General features: G+C 40.1%; 1 protein-coding gene across 5 annotated transcripts; it reads left to right on the top strand.

The window, feature by feature from the left end:
- The first annotated feature begins 490 nt into the window (after positions 1-490).
- On the top strand, positions 491-20,354 carry LOC136222691 (uncharacterized). Of its 5 annotated transcripts, none has more exons than XR_010685690.1 (16): positions 491-819; positions 1,713-2,306; positions 2,498-2,627; positions 2,731-2,932; positions 3,263-3,349; positions 3,434-3,493; positions 3,587-3,673; positions 4,086-4,157; positions 4,665-4,720; positions 8,196-8,281; positions 17,278-17,368; positions 17,451-17,608; positions 17,743-17,834; positions 19,106-19,196; positions 19,707-19,780; positions 19,921-19,957. XR_010685690.1 is itself a non-coding variant. In XM_066010423.1 (16 exons), the coding sequence occupies exons 2-16, from the start codon at positions 1,745-1,747 to the stop codon at positions 19,994-19,996; spliced, it is 1,914 nt and encodes a 637-aa protein (XP_065866495.1). In that variant the 5' UTR covers positions 493-819; positions 1,713-1,744; the 3' UTR covers positions 19,997-20,354. The 5 variants fall into 5 exon arrangements, 1 of the variants encoding a protein (XP_065866495.1); XR_010685691.1 differs by lacking the exon at positions 19,921-19,957 and adding an exon at positions 18,264-18,294 and having other exon boundaries at positions 19,106-19,186; positions 19,707-19,785; XR_010685693.1 differs by lacking the exon at positions 19,921-19,957 and adding an exon at positions 18,264-18,294.
- Positions 20,355-20,368: the final 14 nt, after the last annotated feature.

The raw sequence follows: 20,368 nt of genomic DNA, 5'->3' as shown, positions 1-20,368 counted from the left end.
ATAAAAATATGATAGTCGAGAAATATTATTCAATATTTGATATGTGGGATAGGGATAGAGATAAAATAATACATTTTACTATTTTAACCTTATTTAAACTACATAACGTTAATTTGAGGGATAAGACGGATTTTGTCATCCTATTAAAATCGCAGGAGCTTATCCCACCTCCTTATACCACCCCCCTCTTGGACATAGGATTTGAGGGATAAAAGGTTTATTCTTCGTTTGTCTCACTTTTCTATCTCGTATTTTTTATCCCTATCTCACCTCCTATATCAAGTGCTTTTGATGGTTATCAAAATAAAGCCTTAGTACATTAATTTCTTTTGAAAAACTAATACATTAATTAATTTAAGTAATTCTTTTATTGTCTTTTTTTTTTAATCAAACGGTGCTTAGTAAATATTTATTTTTTTCCTTTTATGCATGAAAATATGCAACTTTTAGAAAGAAACAACAAAATCATGGTTGGGTGGAATTAAACAAAAACGAAAACACATTTTAGAGTATTTTCTTTTTCTTCTTTTGCCACCAAACGAAAAAAAACAAAAGAGGAACTCTTTTATTTTTTAATCTAAACCATGGTCTACAATATCTTGGTTTGTTGCCGGAAAAAGGAGAAAAGATCAGTGATCAGAGAAGCAGCCCACTTCCTTCCCTTATGAATTCGATCTTACTGCCACAACACTCTCAACATCTCTGCTGTTAGCTTACACCCGGAACAGTTGTTTAAGGGAGACGCGAGTCCTTTGCAACTTCACATAAATAATTCAACTTTTCAAGGCGCAACTTTGGTTGCTCCCGTTTATCTTTAAGGTTTGATGTTTTCTAATTCGGAATCTTGGTGCTGTTTATAATTTAATATCAACGTCTGGGTAGGCTTCAACAAGTGAAATTTATAATTTTATGGGTTCCGGGTATTTGAATTTAGTGCTAAGAATTCGTATTTTTTTAGTAATTCTGAGGAATTTTCGTGTTCTAGTGGGTTTTCTGCACTTTTAATTGAGGAAGTTGGTTGTTGAATTTTGGCTTTTATGTTATCATGAACCGTTTTTTAACTGTGTTTTCCCAAGGAGAGTGATTAATGGATGAGTCAATGGATTTTGGCTCTTTGAAACCGTGATTTTTTTTTTGTCCTTGGAAATGGATTAAAAGATTCCTGAAGTTGTTTAGTTGTATTACTAAGCTTGGATCAATTTCTCACCTTATGGGTGATGATATAAGTACTTTTACTTTTCTTCTAAATTGTCAAATAAAAGGATCGTTTTTGTGGTGAATTATGAATCAGAAGCTAAATTCTTCTGGGTGTTTAGGACCTTGCATTAATTTAGCATATGCATCTAGGTAAACTTTTTATGGAGCAAATTTATGTCATGACATTGATTTGGTCTCTAGTATTTGCTTCTATGTTCGACATCGAACCAGTATGAACTAATTGAATAGTAGTGTCAGAAATTTCCTGAATTGGTTTAGTGATTCCATAAAGGGTTGAATTGGCAACTTGAAGATTGCCTTTTCTTAAGATAACAATTATGGATAGTATTAATTGGGTTGAGGTCTGCAGCTTCTTGGGTCATAGTTAACGGAATAGGCATGATTTTTTCTTTTCCTTTTTGGCATATTTTCTCGACCATTATAAAAGTTATTTAAATCTTTGATGGCAATTAGTTGATTAGAAAGTGCACTGTCTATGTGATAATGGACTGCAGGATTCTACAGCGTGATTGGTCTGTCATGCTGAATGTTGCTGCCGAACAGTGCAGTAGGGATGAATTCTGCAATGGATGATATGAACTTGATTCAGCAAACACAGAGGCATCATTTGATGGTCAGAGAACTCGGGGAGGAGATTGATCTGGAAATTGGTCATGGGGATGATGACACTTCATTTGCTAATACCCCTCTCATCAGTGGCCCACCCGGTGAACCTTCTGCTGAAGACCATGATGAGGCCAAAAATATGGTAATTAGTTCTCAGTTGTCCAATGGAGATCAAGATATTTCAAAGTCACAACCAGCGAAAAGGAAGAAGAAGGTGGTCAAGCGATGGAGAGAGGAATGGGCTGATACTTACAAGTGGGCATATGTTGATGTAAAGGACGGAACTGCAAGAATATTCTGCTCTGTTTGTAGAGAATATGGAAGGAAGCACAGAAGGAATCCATACGGCAATGAAGGCAGTAGGAATATGCAGATGAGTGCACTGGAAGAACATAACAATAGTTTGCTTCACAAAGAGGCTCTTCGTCTTCAGATAGCCTCCAAGGATAAGATTATTGTTGATAAACCCATTTATGTAAAAGGTTGTACGCTCATTCTATAATTCTGTTAGTTTAAAATTAATATCTAATACTTTTTGAAGCTTTTTTTTCTTTTTACTGGTTGCATACCTTATCCAGTTTTTAAAAAATGCATTGCAAGAGTTCTTTCCCTAACTTTATGTTGCTGATTTTTTTTCCTAATGGCTGTCACATGCCAATGCCTTAAAATGAAGCTCTCATGTCAAAAACGGCGGGAACAATTGTTGAAGCGGCACTCAGAAGGGATCCACATGAGGTTGAATTCATACAATCAGTGCAAGAAGTTGTTCATGGTTTGGAAAGAGTCATTGCAAAAAATACACAGTGAGTTTACTGTAGAATGAAATTCTCTTTTAAATTTTAGATGGACGTCTTGGCTCTCTCTCTTTTATTCTTATATTGATGGAGTGGCTCTGCTATTTTTTAGTTATGTCAACATCATGGAACGCTTGTTAGAACCTGAGCGTATGCTTCTTTTCCGGGTACCTTGGGTGGACGACAGGGGCGAGACACATGTAAACCGGGGGTTTCGAGTACATTTTAATCAGTCATTGGGTCCATGTAGGGGTGGAATGCGTTTTCATCCTTCAATGAACTTGAGTATTGCTAAATTTCTCGCTTTTGAACAGGTATTCTTTATCAGCTCTCAATGGGCAGTCTTAGTGACTTTTTTTCTTTCAAATTCATGTTGAAGCTCAACCTATGCTTGTCCTGTTTCTTCCTTCTGCTTCTGAATTATAAAGTTGGTATGTATTTAGGACTGAGTTGTTTTTTGAGGTAATGTTAAAAACAATAGCATTGGAAGAAAGAATCTATTCTGAATACAATAGGGGAAATTTTTTGTTGGAAATGGTAGAAAAACTCGTATAGATTATGCAATGTGACTTTTGAAAATTTCATATATGAGAGATGTTTAACTCTGAGATTGATATGTTATTTTGCGCTTTCGACCTTATCAGACGTTAAAGAATGCTTTATCTCCTTATAAGCTGGGAGGGGCTGCAGGTGGAAGTGATTTTGATCCGAAAGGAAAAAGTGATAATGAGGTTACTACCATTCTAATTATGAAGTTTATTTATCTCAGCAGTTTCTTGAAATCTCTTTAATTGTAGTGAAACTCTCATTTGCAGGTTATGCGCTTTTGTCAAAGTTTTATGAATGAGATGTATAGATATCTGGGTCCTGACAAGGTAATATAAAAAAATATTCTGTTGCCCTATCTGTCTAATCTCTGATTGATTACTTTCCTGTACTGATCTTATTTTATGTTATATACATTTTAGGATCTACCTTCTGAGGAGATGGGTGTTGGTACTCGAGAAATGGGATATCTGTTTGGGCAGTATAGACGTCTTGCTGGGCACTTTCAGGTTCTTCTTCTTCAAATCCTGATATTAACTTGGAATTTTATAACCTTGACTTCATGACAAATGAACACTTCAATTTGTGTGCTTTTTTTGTTGCTCATTCTAGCGTCTATCTATTTTTAAGGATTATGAAATTATACTGTTTAGCTGAAGTCTATCAACTTACTGTGTGAAAAGTTTATTACTTTTCTAGAGTCTCTAATTGCATGAGTAATATTTTGATGTTTGCCTTAGGTTTATACTGTTGGAGTAGAAGTCAGGCTTTCATCTATTTTAAAGAACTCTTATCATATCTATATGATATACATTGCATTGTGTCTTTGTTCTTCTTAACTGTGCTTTTAATTAATTGCGTAGTTAGTGGAAGAAGTTTTAGTTACTTATCTATATGCCTTCATATGTATCCCTTATGCAGGGAAGTTTTACAGGGCCAAGGATATTTTGGTCAGGCTCTAGCCTTCGAACTGAAGCTACTGGCTATGGACTGGTAATGATGTCACCATCTTAACTCTTATCTTGCCTATTTGAAGTGTTTGTATGTCAGAACTAGGGTTCTGATGAGAATTTTCAAGAGTTAGAATAAGAATTAATTTGATATTTCTTCATTGATAGCTTGCCATACACAATGGCATGACCTTATATCTGCAAGGACAGCTGAGGTACAAAACAGCTTTAGAATGACAGCTGGACTAACAAACTTAGCTACAGTCCAAAAGACAATGATAACAAAGGAAATAACCATAAGGAATGACAGTAAAAGTAAAATAGAAAAGTAAAATAGAATAACTGCAATAGCTATTAATAGAATAAGAACTGGTAATTATCATTTCTGGTCCCTCTTCTTTCTTGTGTATGTGACATATGTTAACAGTGATAAAGCATGTGCGTGTAAGGTTTAATTCTTGTTCTTGCAATATATTTGACTAGGGTGTACACAGGTAACCTTAATATATATTAAGTGACTATAAATTTAATGATATCTCGTGTTATGCAGGTTTTCTTTGCTCAGCTTATGCTTGCAGATATGAATAAAGAGCTCAAAGGATTAAGGTCCTTCACTTAACTCTGTTTGACTGTTATCATCCTACAAGCTAATAACATGAAAATCAAAATATCTACGTTCAACATAGGATGCCTGCTTGTTCTCAATGTTAGCCTGAAAATTTAGTGCCATCTGAGTGGGAATTGACATCTTTTTATACAACAACAACAACAAAGCCTTAGTCCCGAAATGATTCGGGGTCGGCTAACATGAACCATCATATAAAACCGTGAAATCAAGTCGTGTCAGCGACACAAATTCGTTCCCTCCACTCCGTCCTATCCACTACCATATTTTCCTCAATTCCCAGTACACTCATATCACTCTCGATCACCCTCCTCCAAGTTTGCTTAGGTCTTCCCCTACCCCTCACCACTACATCCCTTTGCCACTCTTCGGTTCTCCTAACCGGCGCATCAAGCGCTCTACGTCTCACATGGCCAAACCACCTTAGTCGGTTTTCTCTCATTTTATTCTCAATAGATGTGACCCCTACTTTTGTCCTAATTATTTCATTACTCACCCGATCCTTTCTCGTATGACCACACATCCATCTCAACATACGCATCTCCGCCACCGACATCTTATGGATGTGGCAGTGTTTCACTGCCCAACACTCCGTACCATATAACAATGCTGGTCTAATTGCCGTCCGGTAGAATTTTCCCTACAATCTATTAGGCATGCTGGGGTCACAGAGGAAACCCGTAGCACTCTTCCACTTCGACCAACCAGCTTTAATCCTATGAGCAACATCTCCATCTACTTCTCCATCCGTTTGGATAATAGATCCTAAATATCGGAAGCAATCCGAGGCCTGAACAACTTTCCCATCTAGGGTGATTGTCCCTGCCTCCCTACTCCTATGGCCGCTAAACTTACACTCCAAATATTCTGTCTTACTTCGGCTCAACTTAAAGCCTCTAGATTCTAGAGTTTGTCTCCATAGTTCCAACTTCCTCTCCACTCCTTTCGTCTCATCAACCAACACAATATCATCTGCAAACAGCATGCACCATGGTATACCATCTTGAAGTGAACTTGTTAGTTCATCCACAATGATGGCAAAAAGAAATGGGCTTAGTGCGGAACCTTGATGCACTCCAATCGTAATAGGAAACTCTTCAGTCTTCCCAACACTAGTACGTACACTCGTGCATGCTCCCTCATACATGTCCTTTATGATGTCAGTATATTTCCGCGAAATGCCTTTCCTTATCAAGGCCCACCAAAGTACTTCCCTTGGTACCTTATCATATGCTTTCTAAGTCAATGAAAACCATATGCAAGTCTTTCTTCTTATTTCGATAGTGCTTCATTAATTGTCTCATTAGATGGATGGCTTCCATAGTTGATCTTCCCGGCATAAAGCCAAACTGGTTTTCCAAGATCTTCACCGTCCTCCTTAGCCTTTGTTCGATCACTCGCTCCCAAAGTTTCATAGTGTGACTCATTAATTTGATTCCCCGATAGTTGGCACAATCTTGGACATCGCCTTTGTTCTTATACAAAGGGATTAAGATACTTTTCCTCCATTCTGATGGCATCTTATTGTTCTCCAAATTTTGTTGAAGAACGTCGTCAACCATTCGATCCCTCTTTCTCCCAAACATCTCCAAATCTCAATAGGGATGTCATCAGGTCCTACTGCTTTCTTCAACTTCATCTTACTTAATGCCATTTTGACTTCATCCTTTTGAATTCTCCGCAGGCATTCATGATTTATCATATCGTGGTGGATACTTATATCTCCAACATCTTGTCTGCGATCTCCATTAAATAAGTCATCAAAATAGGACCTCCATCGTTCCTTGATATCCGTATCTCCAACTAGGACTTTCTGGTCCACATCCTTCACACATTTAACTTTTCCGAGATCTCGCGTCTTCCTATCTCTCATCCGAGCAATTCTATATATGTCTCTTTCCCTTTCTTTCGTATCCAATCTTGTATACAGATCCCGATTCACCTTTGCTCTAGCATCTCGTATGACCTTCTTTACTTCCCTTTTAGCCTCTTTGTATTTTTCGTAGTTCTCGTCACTCCTACATTTCCCCAATATTTTATAAGATTCTCGCTTACTCTTTACTGCTTGTCGTACTTCTTCTGTCCACCAAGATGTGTCCTTACCCGGTGGCATGCTACCTTTAGATTCCCCTAGAACTTCCTTTGCTACTTCCCTTATACTATGCTCCATCTTAATCCATACCGAATCTATATCTAAATCCATATTACAAGTCCAAATATCTTTTTTGGTCATCTCATCCACAAATTTTTGTTGATTCTCCCCTTGCAATTTCCACCACTTAATCTTAGTCTCTACTTGTGGTGTTTGTTTTCTTATACATTTCCTACTTTGAAAATCAAGCACCACTACTCTATGTTGGGTTGTCGTACTCTCACCAGGGATCACCTTACAATCAATATAACTCTTTCTCCAAGCACTCCTTACTAAGAAGAAGTCAATTTGGCTCGCATTACCGCCACTCCGATAAGTCACTAAGTGGGATGTTCTCTTCATAAACCATGTGTTCATGATACTCAAGTCATAGGCTGATGCGAATTCCAAAATATCATTTCCTGCTTCATTCTTATCTCCAAAACCATACCCTCCATGAACACTCTCAAACCCATCTCGCCTAGAACCCACGTGTCCATTGAGATCACCCCAGTACCATTTTTTCATCCCTAGGAACCTGTTGCACCACTTCCTCTAAGTCCTCCCAAAAAGCTTGTCTTATAGAGACATCTAATCCTATTTGTGGCGCATATGCACTAATGACATTCACAACCTCATCCCCTATCACTAGCTTAACACTCATAATTCTATCGCCCTTCCTAGACACCGCTACTACATCATCAATATACTCCCTATCAATAAGAATACCTACTCCATTTCTACCCTTATCCTTTCCTGAGTACCAAAGCTTATAACCCCAAGGAGCTATCTCTCTAGCCTTGGCTCCAACCCACTTGGTTTCCTGTAGGCACATTATATTTATTCTCCTCCTCTTCATAACATCTACAATTTCAGCTAATCTTCTTGTCAAAGAACCTATGTTCCATGTCCCAAAGCGTAACCTACTACCCTTACCCCTACCCCTACCCCTACCATTACCGTGGACTAGCTTATTTACCCGCAACCCTTGCATATTTGACACCACCCCCGGGTCCTGGGGTGGCGCACCGCTTCGGGGCGACGACCTAGCAACCCTTGCACATTTATCACTACACCCGGGTCTAGGAAGTGCAGCGCGTCGCTGAGTAGGGAACGTCCCAACGATATTTATATTATGGTTCATGTCATAAGATGTGGCTAAGTTTTACGCTGGCCGCCACAAACCTACCGCAACCCTCCTCCTTTGTTCGGGCTTGGGACCGGCTGTAAAGGCCACCAAGTGACCCTCACATGCGGAGTTAATTGACATCTTTTTATACCTTGAAAATATTAGAGTTTATTTCTTTTCTTAATTTCCTCTGCAGATGTGTTGTAAGTGGTTCTGGAAAGATTGCAATGCATGTTCTGGAAAAGCTTATTGCTTATGGTGCTCTTCCCATCTCTGTATCAGGTACTCTTTGGCTGTTAGAACATGTTGATTATACTTTTTTTTCTCATTTTTTTTATTATCTAGTTTTCTTGGTTGCATTTTGTCTTTTGATAATTTGATCGGTATGCTTCCGTTGTTAGCGGTAATATTGTCTCCTCATTCTAATCGGACTATATTTCGCAGTGTCTCCTAGTTCTACTACGATTATGAGTTCTGTTTTTATCTTCATCTGTAATTATTGTTTCCTAGGTCTACTATGTTTAGGATAACACTCTCTATCCTAAATTCTTCTTTTTGTAGGACTTTACCTTATACTTCTATGTATACGTACTTCTTTGTATATGTGTAAAGTCTGTAATCTGTCTTTAAGTGGGATTAATCAATTTATTCTTTTATTCTCTCAATTAAACTCAATATGGTATCAGAGCAAGTCACTCCTGTTGTCTCTGCCGCCACCGGCGTACCTCTGGCCACTGCTCAGGCCGCTGTTCAGGAGGTTGAATCCTCTCTATCTCACAATCCAAATTCCTCCTCTCAATTCAATGAATCAGGATTCACTCTAATTTCTGATCCTGCTTCCTCTCTGCCATGACACTCAAATCCTCCCCTATTCCCACCGCTTGGACAATTCTGGCAACCACAATCTGTAATTGATTCATATCAGCTTACCTCCTGGAACAGCTCCTTGGTTCAAACACCCTTCATACCGTCTTCTCATCCTCAACAGCAACCTCAGTCCACTGTTACCTTTAATCCGCTGTTGTCCTTCAGCTCCAATTTCCCTTTTACCGATCAGCTGTGGCCAACTATCATTCCTCCGGCGTTGCAGCCTCGCCCAACACAGACATACCTGTTTCCACCCTTTTTCCAACCCTGTATCCGCCCATATTGCTACAGCCCAGCAGAACACATCCATTCCTCGCAATTTGTCTCACAGGGGCAATACTGCTAGAGATTATAATAAAACTATTCTTGGACCTTAACTATCAGATTAAGCTTTTAGTTCAATTGGTTTCTTGACATGGTATCAGAGCCTCGTAAAAATTTGAAAAGGCTAGTTTTTTTACTGTTATATAACTGTCATCGGACCTTCCAAACAAGTTTCGTACATTTTTTGCCTTTTAAGAAACAATGAATGACACTAAACATTGAGTCAACTGATTCGATGTATCTTTTTGGCAAAAAGCATCTCGAGGCCTTTGATCTTTCAATTTTTGGTGTGTTAAGTCCCCAATCTTTTTATTTGGATACATTATGCCTCTGATAATTTATTTTTGGTTATTTTAGACCTCCACTAACTGAAGTGACAGTTGTGTAATACACTCTCTGTCAATGGAGGGGGAGTCTCAGGCAGTCAATTTGTTGACTTATACAACCAATAATAAAGAGACATGTGGCAATGAGTGAAGAACAAAAAAAGTTATCATTCCCTTCCAAAGCAAGTGCATGATTATCTCCCTTCCCAAACAAAATCATCTCTCCTCTGCCAAAAAAAACCCTTCCGAGAGAGAGAATCTTTGTCAGATTTTGAATTCAGTTGATTATATATTACTGGTTGATGTGGGATTTTACCTAAAAGCACTATCCTACAGCAAAGTGATTCCTCGTGTTTAAAAGTCTTTGAAAATGGCCCACTTATTGTGAGTTGGCAATTGCAATATAGGAAATCAAGATTCTGGCTACCCACACAAGTCCTTTTCTTTTCTTGCAAGCTAGAATTTTTTTCTGATTGGTTTCCATTCCATCATTTCTGATTTTTTTTTCAAAATTTTAACATGGGAATATGATGCCAGCAGTTCTTTTTAGCAATTCCAGTTTCTTTCAATTTGAGTTTTTTGGCCCAAAATTCCTTGCACTTTTATATCTTCTCCTTTTCCGACTTTTAAGCAGTCTCTTGCTCTCTCCTACCAACCCTGATTTTAGGAACAATCTCTGCATCCTTCTTCCTCCTCCATTGTTTCTTTCCATTCTCTGTTTCTGCTTGCTTTTTTGGGTCTTTCATAGTTTCTTCTCGTATTAAGTTTCTAGCGGATAAAACGTCTGTGATTTTACCTTTTGTCGGAATGGTAAACCAAATAGGATGATGACGACTTCAATGAGCCATATCAGCAATTCAATCCACATATAAAATAATCAACTGAATTCGGAATCTGACAAAGAGGGAAGTTTTTTGGCAGAGGAGAGATGAGTTTGTTTGAGAAGACAGATGAAGTAAATCACATGCTTGCTTTGGAAGGTAATGGGAAAAAACTTATTCCTCTCATTGCCATGTGTAGTCTAATTATTGGTCTTATATATTAAAAAATTGACAGCCGGCGACTCACTCTCCATTTACTATTAGTGTATTACACAACCCTCACTTCTGTTAGTAGAGGGTCTGAAACAACCAAAAATAAATGATCAGGGGCTGAATGTGATAAAGAATTCAGATAAACAATTAGGAAAGCTAGACAAGATGAATGGATTGAAATCAAGTTTATTGATGAAATGAGCAATACAATAGAGAACCAAAAGAGTGTAATGCCCACCCAGGGAATGTGTCCCCTCACAGACCTCTGTACATAACAGAAAGGTCCTCAAAACAACAAAACTACCGCCTCCTTTCTACAGTACCCTCACTCTTATTTAATAGCCTCATTACACACACTCTCATACTGACCTAGCCAATACTACCCAGCCACGTGGTCATCCTGTTGGCCCTTTTTCCTTCTTTCATAAACCCTCCAAACTATGGGCCTAGCCCTATTAGAACTGTCTGCTGCCTCATTGCTAACAATGCCGCCCCTGATGAAATTCAGTCTTGTCCTCAAGACTGAGGCTCGGGAATTGGGTTTTGATATTGATTTCGTCTTCCCAAGTAGCTTCCTCAATACTACGATGCTCCCACTTAATAAGCCATTGACTGATGTCCTCCCCCTCCCGACGGATCTTCCTTGTAGCTAACACTTTTTCTGGTACGATAGCTTCGTCAATTGAGACTTCGAAACCTTCCGGTAAGACGGGCTCTACAACTTGGGGTTTGTTGGCCGGTTTCAACATTGATACATGGAACACCGGGTGAATCTTGGAATTCTCAGGAAGCTGCAGCTCGTAAGCAACTGGTCCGATGCGACGCTTAACCTAGAAGGGCCCAAAAAGCCGAGCTGCCAATTTCTGATTCACTCTACGGACCACAGACTGCTGTTTATGGGGCCTCAACTTCAAAAATACCCAATCTCCTTCCTCGAACGTTATGTCTCGCCTGTGTTTATCGGCCTGCAGTTTCATGGATTGCTGCGCTTTGGTCAAATTGTACTTTAACTGTTCCAGGGCCTCCTTCCGATCAAATAGTTCTCTAGCTACCCATTCTACTTTGATTTCCCCGGGAATAAACTGAAATGGTGTTGGGGGCTTTCTTCCGTAGACCGCTTCGAAAGGGGACATGCCGGTGGAGATGTGAAAGGAAGTGTTGAACCAATACTCGGCCCAAGGAAGCCAAATTGCCCAAGTTCGGGGCTGCTCCACCGCAAAGCACCTCAAATATGCTTCTAGACAACGATTGGTGACCTCCGTTTGCCCGTCTGTCTCGGGGTGATAGGCCGATGACATTTTCAGGACTGTTCCTTGTAACCTAAACAGCTCTGTCCAGAAGTTGCTCATGAATATGGGGTCCCTATCACTGACTATTGCCTCCGGAATTCCATGAAGACGTACCACCTCCTTGATAAATATATCAGCAATGGACTTAGCTGAATATGGGTGTTTAAGGAGGATGAAGTGAGCATATTTGCTCAACCTATCCACCACTACAAGGATCGCATCGAAGCCTTTAGACCTAGGGAGACCGGTGATGAAGTCCATGGACAATTCTTGCCAAACCACGTCTGGAATGTTAAGGGGTTGTAACAAACCTGCTGGAGCCAACGTAGATGCCTTGAAACGTTGGCAAACGTCACAGTTTTTAACAAATTCCTGGACAGCTCTGCTCATACCCACCCAGTATATATTGGCTGCCAACCTACGGTAAGTTCTGTAGAAGCCGGAGTGCCCTCCCGTCGGAGACGAATGGAACTCATTCAATAAATCCGGAATCAGGGACGACTGTGCTGATATCACCAATCTGTTCCTGTATAAAAGCACCCCATCCTTAAGCTGAAATCCCGGACGAGACTCCGGTTCATTTTGTAAGTCAGTTCTGATCTTGCACAAGTGTGTGTCTGTCTCTGCTTCGCTGATCAGTTTCGCCCCATCCTCCCATCGCGGGTAAGAAGCCATAAATTGGGAGAGATCCCCTTCCTCCCCTCTCCTTGAAAGCGAGTCAGCTGCCATATTTAGTTTTCCCGGCTTATAGAAGATTTCGAATTGATTTCCAAGTAGTTTCGCGACCCAATTTTGTTGATCGCACGTGGTGATGCGCTGACTAAGTAAGTGCTTCAAGCTTTTCTGATCAGTAAAAACTCTGAACTTCCTACCTTGGATGTACGTCCGCCAGTGTTGAATTGCTAGGGCCAATCCCATTATCTCCTTGTCGTAAGCGGATTTAGCCAAGTTTCTATCAGCCAAGGCCTTACTGAAGAATGCAATTGGCCTGGAATTCTGCATTAGGACAGCCCCAACTCCCCGCCCCGAGGCGTCGCACTCGATGTCAAAAGTCTCCTCAAAATTAGGCAAAGCTAAAACAGGAGCGGTTGTGAGCGCCACCTTCAGTGCTTCGAACGCTTGCTGGGACGTTTCAGTCAACCAACTCCCCTTTCTACCAAAATCTCATTCTTCTTTGTCCCCAATCATGGCAGACTTCACCCAAGGTTCGCAGCCATTCTATTCCCAAGATCATGTCTAACTTCCCCAATTCAAAAACTAAGGCTTTAACTTGGCATTGGAAGGAACCCATAGACAAATTAACCAAAGGGCAGTGCTCCCTGATTTTGACGGTGTAACCATCCCCTAAACGGATCGTAATTTCCTTTCCCATCTCCGATGGCAGCCCTAGAGATCGTACCAGCGTTTTGGAAAGGAAGTTGTGGGTGGCTCCACTATCAATCAAGATGGAAATAGGAATTCCCTGAATTTCTCCATTAACCTTGAAGGTTTTGAGTTCGGTATCATTGGGCTCCACAATTCCGTTGCGTTCCAGAACGTGACATTCTCCAAGAACACCCTCATTTTCTTCTCCGTCGTTCGAAGGAATCGCTTCAGCCAACACAATCTCTCCTTTTGCATCGACATCCTCATCGTCGGCCAGTAGGAGGATCCGGAGTTTCCCCTCGGTGCAGCGATGTTGAGGCGTGTAGGGTTGAGCGCAGCGGAAACAAAGCCCCCTCCGTTTTCGATCATCCCATTCTCTTTGGGTTATGTGTTTGGTGCCTCTGTTTCTAAAATTACTGCCTTGTGAAGATGAGTAAGTGTTGTGCGCAGTAGAGGAATAAGAGTTCCTGGAAGATGTTTCAGCCTTTGGGCCATTAAAATTTTTTCCTTCAGAACCAGCCCATTTAGATTGATTTGGGCCTGCTGTGCCTCCAGGCCTGTTGAAGCCACTTCCTGAACCCTGAGCCCCATGAGAAAGAGAACGCCTGTCTCTAATGTTACCACCCAGGCCCCTGAAATTTCCAGCGCCTCTCTCTCTCTATGGATCGTCACCTCCGCCGTCTTCGACAGCCTCATCGCCTCTAGCCGGGAAAGTGGGTTGTGCATAAGCACTTTATCCCGTATTTCCTCCCTTAACCCATTCACAAAGTATCCTACGTACTGAAGTTCCGGTTGACGGGGAACCAAGGAAGCCACCATCTCAAAGTCCTCAATGAACTCGGTCATCGTTCCCGTTTGCTTCATGGCCGCTAGCTCTTGATAAGGGTTCTAGATGTCGAGATTACTGAACCGATGAAGTATTTCTTCCTTGAACACCTCCCAAGTCAGCTGAGGAGTGGATTCCTGTAAAACGGTGAACCAGTTGATGGCCGATCCCTCCATACATATCTCGGCATTAGGAATACGAAGTTCTTCCGGTGTTTGATTAATGCGGAAGTAAGTTTCGGCTCTGGTGAGCCATCCCCTAGGATCCACGCCTTCAAACAGGGGTAGTTTCACTTTTCTCCCTCCCAAATAGTTGTCTATCGGTGGTCTGCCGCCACTGAAACTAGAAGTGACCGGAATCAACTCTAACTGTCGCCGTGTTCCGGGTGTGGGATTCTGGCCTACCATCTCCGCCTCTACTGTACTGCTTGGGGTTCGAACCACTCTTGGGTTTCTTCCCTGGGATGCTGCGTCTTCTTCCTCAACTGGTCGTTTCTCAAGTTTCTTCACCAAGCTAGCCAACTGGACCTTGATTTCCTCCATGGATACCTCCATGGTTGTCATGTGCTGTGAAAGTCTAGCAACCTGGTTTCCCATTCCAGAAAGCTGTTTCTCCACTCCAACGATCTTCGCGTCGGTGGCGTCGAACTTGCTTTGGACCCTTTGATCCATGTCCCCGGCAGGTCGGACCAACAACAACAACAACAACAAAGCCTTAGTCCCGAAATGATTCGGGGTCGGCTAACATGAACCATCATATAAAACCGTGAAAATCAAGTCGTGTCAGCGACACAGATTCGCTCCCTCCACTCCGTCCTATCCACTACCATATTTTCCTCAATTCCCAATAAACTCATATCACTCTCGATCACCCTCCTCCAAGTTTGCTTAGGTCTTCCCCTACCCCTCACCACTACATCCCTTTGCCACTCTTCGGTTCTCCTAACCGGCGCATCAAGCGCTCTACGTCTCACATGGCCAAACCACCTTAGTCGGTTTTCTCTCATTTTATTCTCAATAGATGTGACCCCTACTTTTGTCCTAATTATTTCATTACGCACCCGGTCCTTTCTCGTGTGACCACACATCCATCTCAACATACGCATCTCCGCCACCGACATCTTATGGATGTGGCAGTGTTTCACTGCCCAACACTCCGTACCATATAACAATGCTGGTCTAATTGCCGTCCGATAGAATTTTCCCTTCAATCTATTAGGCATGCCGGGATCACAAAGGAAACCCGTAGCACTCTTCCACTTCGACCAACCAGCTTTAATCCTATGAGCAACATCTCCATCTACTTCTCCATCCGTTTGGATAATAGATCCTAAATACCGGAAGCAATCCGAGGCCTGAACAACTCTCCCATCTAGGGTGATTGTCCCTGCCTCCCTACTCCTACGGCCGCTAAACTTACACTCCAAATATTCTGTCTTACTTCGACTCAACTTAAAGCCTCTAGATTCAGATAAACAATTAGGAAAGCTAGACAAGATGAATGGATTGAAATCAAGTTTATTGATGAAATGAGCAATACAATAGAGAACCAAAAGAGTGTAATGCCCACCCAGGGAATGTGTCCCCTCACAGACCTCTGTACATAACAGAAAGGTCCTCAAAACAACAAAACTACCGCCTCCTTTCTACAGTACCCTCACTCTTATTTAATAGCCTCATTACACACACTCTCATACTGACCTAGCCAATACTACCCAGCCACGTGGTCATCCTGTTGGCCCTTTTTCCTTCTTTCATAAACCCTCCAAACTATGGGCCTAGCCCTATTAGAACTGTCTGCTGCCTCATTGCTAACTGAATGTGTCTAAATAAAAGATCAGAGCCTTAATACACCAAAAAAGGGCCTCAGGATGCTTTTTGCCTAATTCTTTTTGTCAGAATTTCGTAATTGTGGTGGTCATGAAAGTCCACAGTTTTTCTTCAATTTTACTTTTTCTTGAAAAAGAGCAAATACTATTTTAGAATTTAGAGATTTAGGAGGATCTGAATTTGAGGAAAAATTTAACTGCCAAGGAACATAGGTGCCAGAACGACTTAGTTGATGACTATGAAGCACCGATACGGGTACGGATACGGCAAACTGCAATTTTTAAAAATATGAGATACGGGACAGGGATACGCCAAAATATATATATATAACCACAAATCGCATTCATAAGTCATTACATTCATAACAACAGTAGTTCAGTTCCTTCCCGGAGAAGTTTGGGTGGAATCAGTCCAGAGGGAATTACAGGATCGAAACGAAGTTCTGCGTCAACTTAAAGTTCACTTACAGCATGCCCAAGAGCAAATGAAATCTCAGGCGGATAAACATCGTAGAGAAGTTAGTTTTTCAGTCGGCGAATGGGTTTATCTCAAGCTCCGTCCTTATAGCCAACTATCCGATGCTCATCGTTCCAATCAGAAGTTGTCCGCAAAATACTTTGGTCCCTTTCAGATTGTAGTTAAATTGGGTTCAGTGGCTTATCGTTTTCAGTTACCGGCAACTTCAAAGATTCACCCTGTTTTTTCATGTTTCCCAACTAAAGAAAGCTGTTAATTCTCAGCTCATTGAAGCCACCCTTCCCTCTGAATTGGAACTGGATTCTTCTGACTTCTACATTCCAGAATCCATTCTTGCTCATGGTCCGCTGGTCCAACATGGTGAACACCAGTAACTCAATGGGTTGTTTGTTGGAAGGGAAAACCAGAAGAAGAAGCAACTTGGGAGGAGACTGTTGCTATGCAAAGTCAGTTTCCTGCAGTTAGTCTTGAGGATAAGACTAGTCTAAATGGAGGGGGTATTGATAGAGAATTGCTATCAGCAAATAAACCTAAGATATTACGTGTTTATTCTAGAAGGAAAAGGACAGCTGAGAATGGTGAGATGGCACAAGTTATGCAAAGTTTAATTATTATGCTTTGTCTCTTAGTGAGAAAGAGGGATTTCACTGGGAGGTGCTTGTTTGCATCTTGTTATCTACCTTGTTCTTATTTCTATCTTTCAATCTATACAAGCAACCTGAGTTTGCTCTTCTTATTTTCATTCTCAGTGCTTATACATTCTGTTTCTTAATCCTATATTTGTTTGAGGATTTCCATCATCTACACTGTTGATCCTTTAGACTTAAGTAATTTTGAAATATTGGGTTATATAATTGTAATGTGGATGAGCTTCAAAGTGATGTACTGTTACTTCTGCAATCTTTGAAATGCATGCTTTTTACCTGATATATATTGCACAGATTCTAAGGGATACTTGGTGGATGATGAGGGATTTGATTACATGAAAATATCTTTTCTCCGAGATATCAAAGCTCAGCAGAGAAGCTTGAGGTTTGTTTTCAACTCCGCATCCGTCTTATATTAGTTGCTCTGGGGTGCCAACTGCCAACCTCCTTAAATTTGGCATGTGCAGAGATTACTCAAAGACGTATGCTCGATCTAAGTACTACGACGAAGCAAAACCTTGGAGTGAGAGGTGTGATGTTGCGTTTCCCTGTGCTTCCCAAAATGAAATCGACCAATCTGATGCCATTAATTTGGTTAATTCAGGGTGTCGCATACTAGTAGAAGGTAAGAGCAGTTCTGTGCATTATCCTTTTTTATTTTTTTGGCAAGGAAGCATTATCCCTTGTTGCTTTGGCCTTCTGTGTCTTGTTCAAATTTCATGTTAGCTGATAGGGGTTGCATTATTGTGTGTTTCTTAGGTGCAAACATGCCATGCACACCTGAAGCTGTTGATGTCTTGAAAAAGGCAAATGTTCTTATTGCTCCTGCTGTGGCAGCTGGTGCTGGAGGGGTACGATATTTACTACATTGACGTATGCATGAAGCTTTTTCTGCTTATCAAGAAATATTTATGCAAAATTATCTTCATATAAAAAAAAAAAAGGTGTTTGAAACAGTATGGTTCCTTATTTACCTCTTGAAAAGAGAAAAGCTGTTTACCAGTTACTTTAATTTGGTATAGCTTGTTTTCTAAAGCTTATGGAATTTTAAGAAGTTTAATGTCAAAATCATTGAATTTGTTTATAGGCTCTAAGTTGTTTCGTATTAGAGTTCACTTTAAATTCTTTCTCCTGTAAACTATATGTTTCTTGAACTTGGTGCCTTTTGTAAATGTAACTAGATAGATATCATCCTGAAGTTTTTTTTTTTTTTTGAACGGACATGCATCTTCTCTTAATACTTGTTTTCTTTCTCATCATGATCCTTTGTTTTGGTGAAGAGTATCTTGGACAATGAAGATAAATGGAAATGTAAGAACTACAACCTCTAAAAGACCCAAATTGTTTTTGTGCACAAACAAATTCTTTCTCTTGGACACAATATTCAGGATGTAGTGCTACTTGCTGAAGGTGAAGTTAAGCTGAATTTAGCAAGACTGCTGCATTCTTTTCGAAGCCGTTTTTACAAATTTGACTGATGCAACTCAAAACAATTTGGTTTTATCAAATTTGTTAATGATTTAATTCATTTAGGAAGCAAGACCTTCACCTTTAGCTTGCCTACCGATATATGACTTGCTCCCCATAGTTAAATATTCGAAAACGATCACTCGTTTGAACAATCTGCATGGTGGTTTGAGTTTTGATTTGTTTACCAACAGTTCTATAGATTGTTAGCTATGTGATCACAAATGGATGTGAAATTTGGTGTTCGGTTGTTCAGGTATTGTCTCTGGTTGAAGCCATCCAACTACATGGTCTAATGGTTTAGTTTTATGTTAGAACTCTAATTTGAATACTTGAACTTCTAGATCCATGTTTTAAATTTGGGCATATAGGCAGAAAATTGTTCCTTTTGCTTGAATGGTGGTCAGAAATTGTAAGGAATCAATTGTCAAAGCAGTCCATAGCAGATCCAGTGCTCAAAGGGCATTTCATTGAAAACATAATTCACTATTTAAAACAATCGAAAACAGGCACACTCTGGTTTAGCAGAGGATAAACGCTACATGAATTAGCTCCATTGAGTTATAATCTTTGTCAAATTTATCATCAAAACATGCTATTGAGATTCATACTGCAAGTGATTTGAGCTCTAAATTTTGAATCTACTTGGTCGCAGGTTGTTGCTGGGGAGCTTGAATTAAACCATGAATGCAATTTGATGCATTGGTCACCTGAGGACTTCGAATCTAAGTTGCAGGCAAGACAATGTTAGCTTTTATTTCTTTTCCTTCATATTATTTTTAAATGGGATGCTCAATCTCTACAGCATATAACCTTTTGGCTCAAATTGATGAACCTATCAGTCATTTGTTTGCTTGAACCAGTTCAACATAATTCCTGCACCGAAAATCAAAAATTAAAATAAATGTTTGTTGTTGAATTATCTGATTTGTGTCGAAGATATTCACCCGATCTTACTGTATCATGTGACTTAGATTTAGAAAGTAATTACATAACTCTCCCCCATCAACCTAATTTTCTGTTGTTTTATACATTAAGTTTACTTGCATACTTATGGCGGGCAAAATATATCCATGGCCCCTAAACTATAGCACTACTAATATTATGAACTTTGTTTTGTGACGTAAAAGTCCTTTGACTTTGCATTTTAGGGACATAATGTTAGTAGTAGCATTATAGTTCAGGTGTATTTTGCTCTATTTATGGTGAGCCATATTCTACTGTGATTTGCTCAAAATTGTACTCTTAACTGGCAGGAAGCAATGAAACAGACGTACCAAAGAGCCCTCAAGGCAGCAAGTGATTTTGGTTACCAAAAAGAGAGTCCCGAGTAAGTACCTTTCCTTTAGCATGATCTTCAAGTGACTGATATTTTGTTCAAATGCTCGTGCAAAAAGCCATTTACCATTTAATTAGCTAGAAATAAGGCAGTATAGTGAAGTTTTCATATCTATCTACTTACTTTGACAGAGCCTTGTTACATGGAGCTGCCATATCGGCTTTTCTAACTATTGCTCAAGCTATGGCTGATCAAGGCTGTGTATAGAAGTGAAGGATGATGATACATGATTGTTTTACTTGTCTGCTTTCTTGATCAGTAATGATCGAAAGGAAAGTTGTGGATGGGATATATACGAAGATGATTGGTGGTGCTGTGATTTGGAATATTGATCTCATGATATCTTCTGTGCCGATACAAGAAAACATTGAGAAATCTACAGAGTGTAACATAAAATGTAATATTTAAAATTGGTTATTGGTGTGGAAATTATTGAAGCATAATTCATGTAAAAAGAATTAGTTGTAGAATTAGAAAGAGCCTCCAGAAGGGAGTGCTTAATTATTCTTCAAATCTGTCTAGATGCTTTATGCAAGTATAAATAAAATTTGCTTACCTTTTATTATATGTGGATGGCAT

This window comes from Euphorbia lathyris, chromosome 3 (genome assembly GCF_963576675.1).
Source record: "Euphorbia lathyris chromosome 3, ddEupLath1.1, whole genome shotgun sequence".
NCBI classification, from domain to species: domain Eukaryota; kingdom Viridiplantae; phylum Streptophyta; class Magnoliopsida; order Malpighiales; family Euphorbiaceae; genus Euphorbia; species Euphorbia lathyris.
This window is presented reverse-complemented; position numbering and strand designations above follow the sequence as displayed.

Bases quoted from the DNA above. Each gene is read 5' to 3' on its own strand.
- LOC136222691 (XM_066010423.1), top strand. From the start codon at position 1,745: ATGTTGCTGCCGAACAGTGCAGTAGGGATGAATTCTGCAATGGATGAT. The intron at 2,933-3,262 runs GTATTCTTTATC...CGACCTTATCAG, and splicing joins AATTTCTCGCTTTTGAACAG to ACGTTAAAGAATGCTTTATC. The intron at 3,674-4,085 runs GTTCTTCTTCTT...TCCCTTATGCAG, and splicing joins GTCTTGCTGGGCACTTTCAG to GGAAGTTTTACAGGGCCAAG.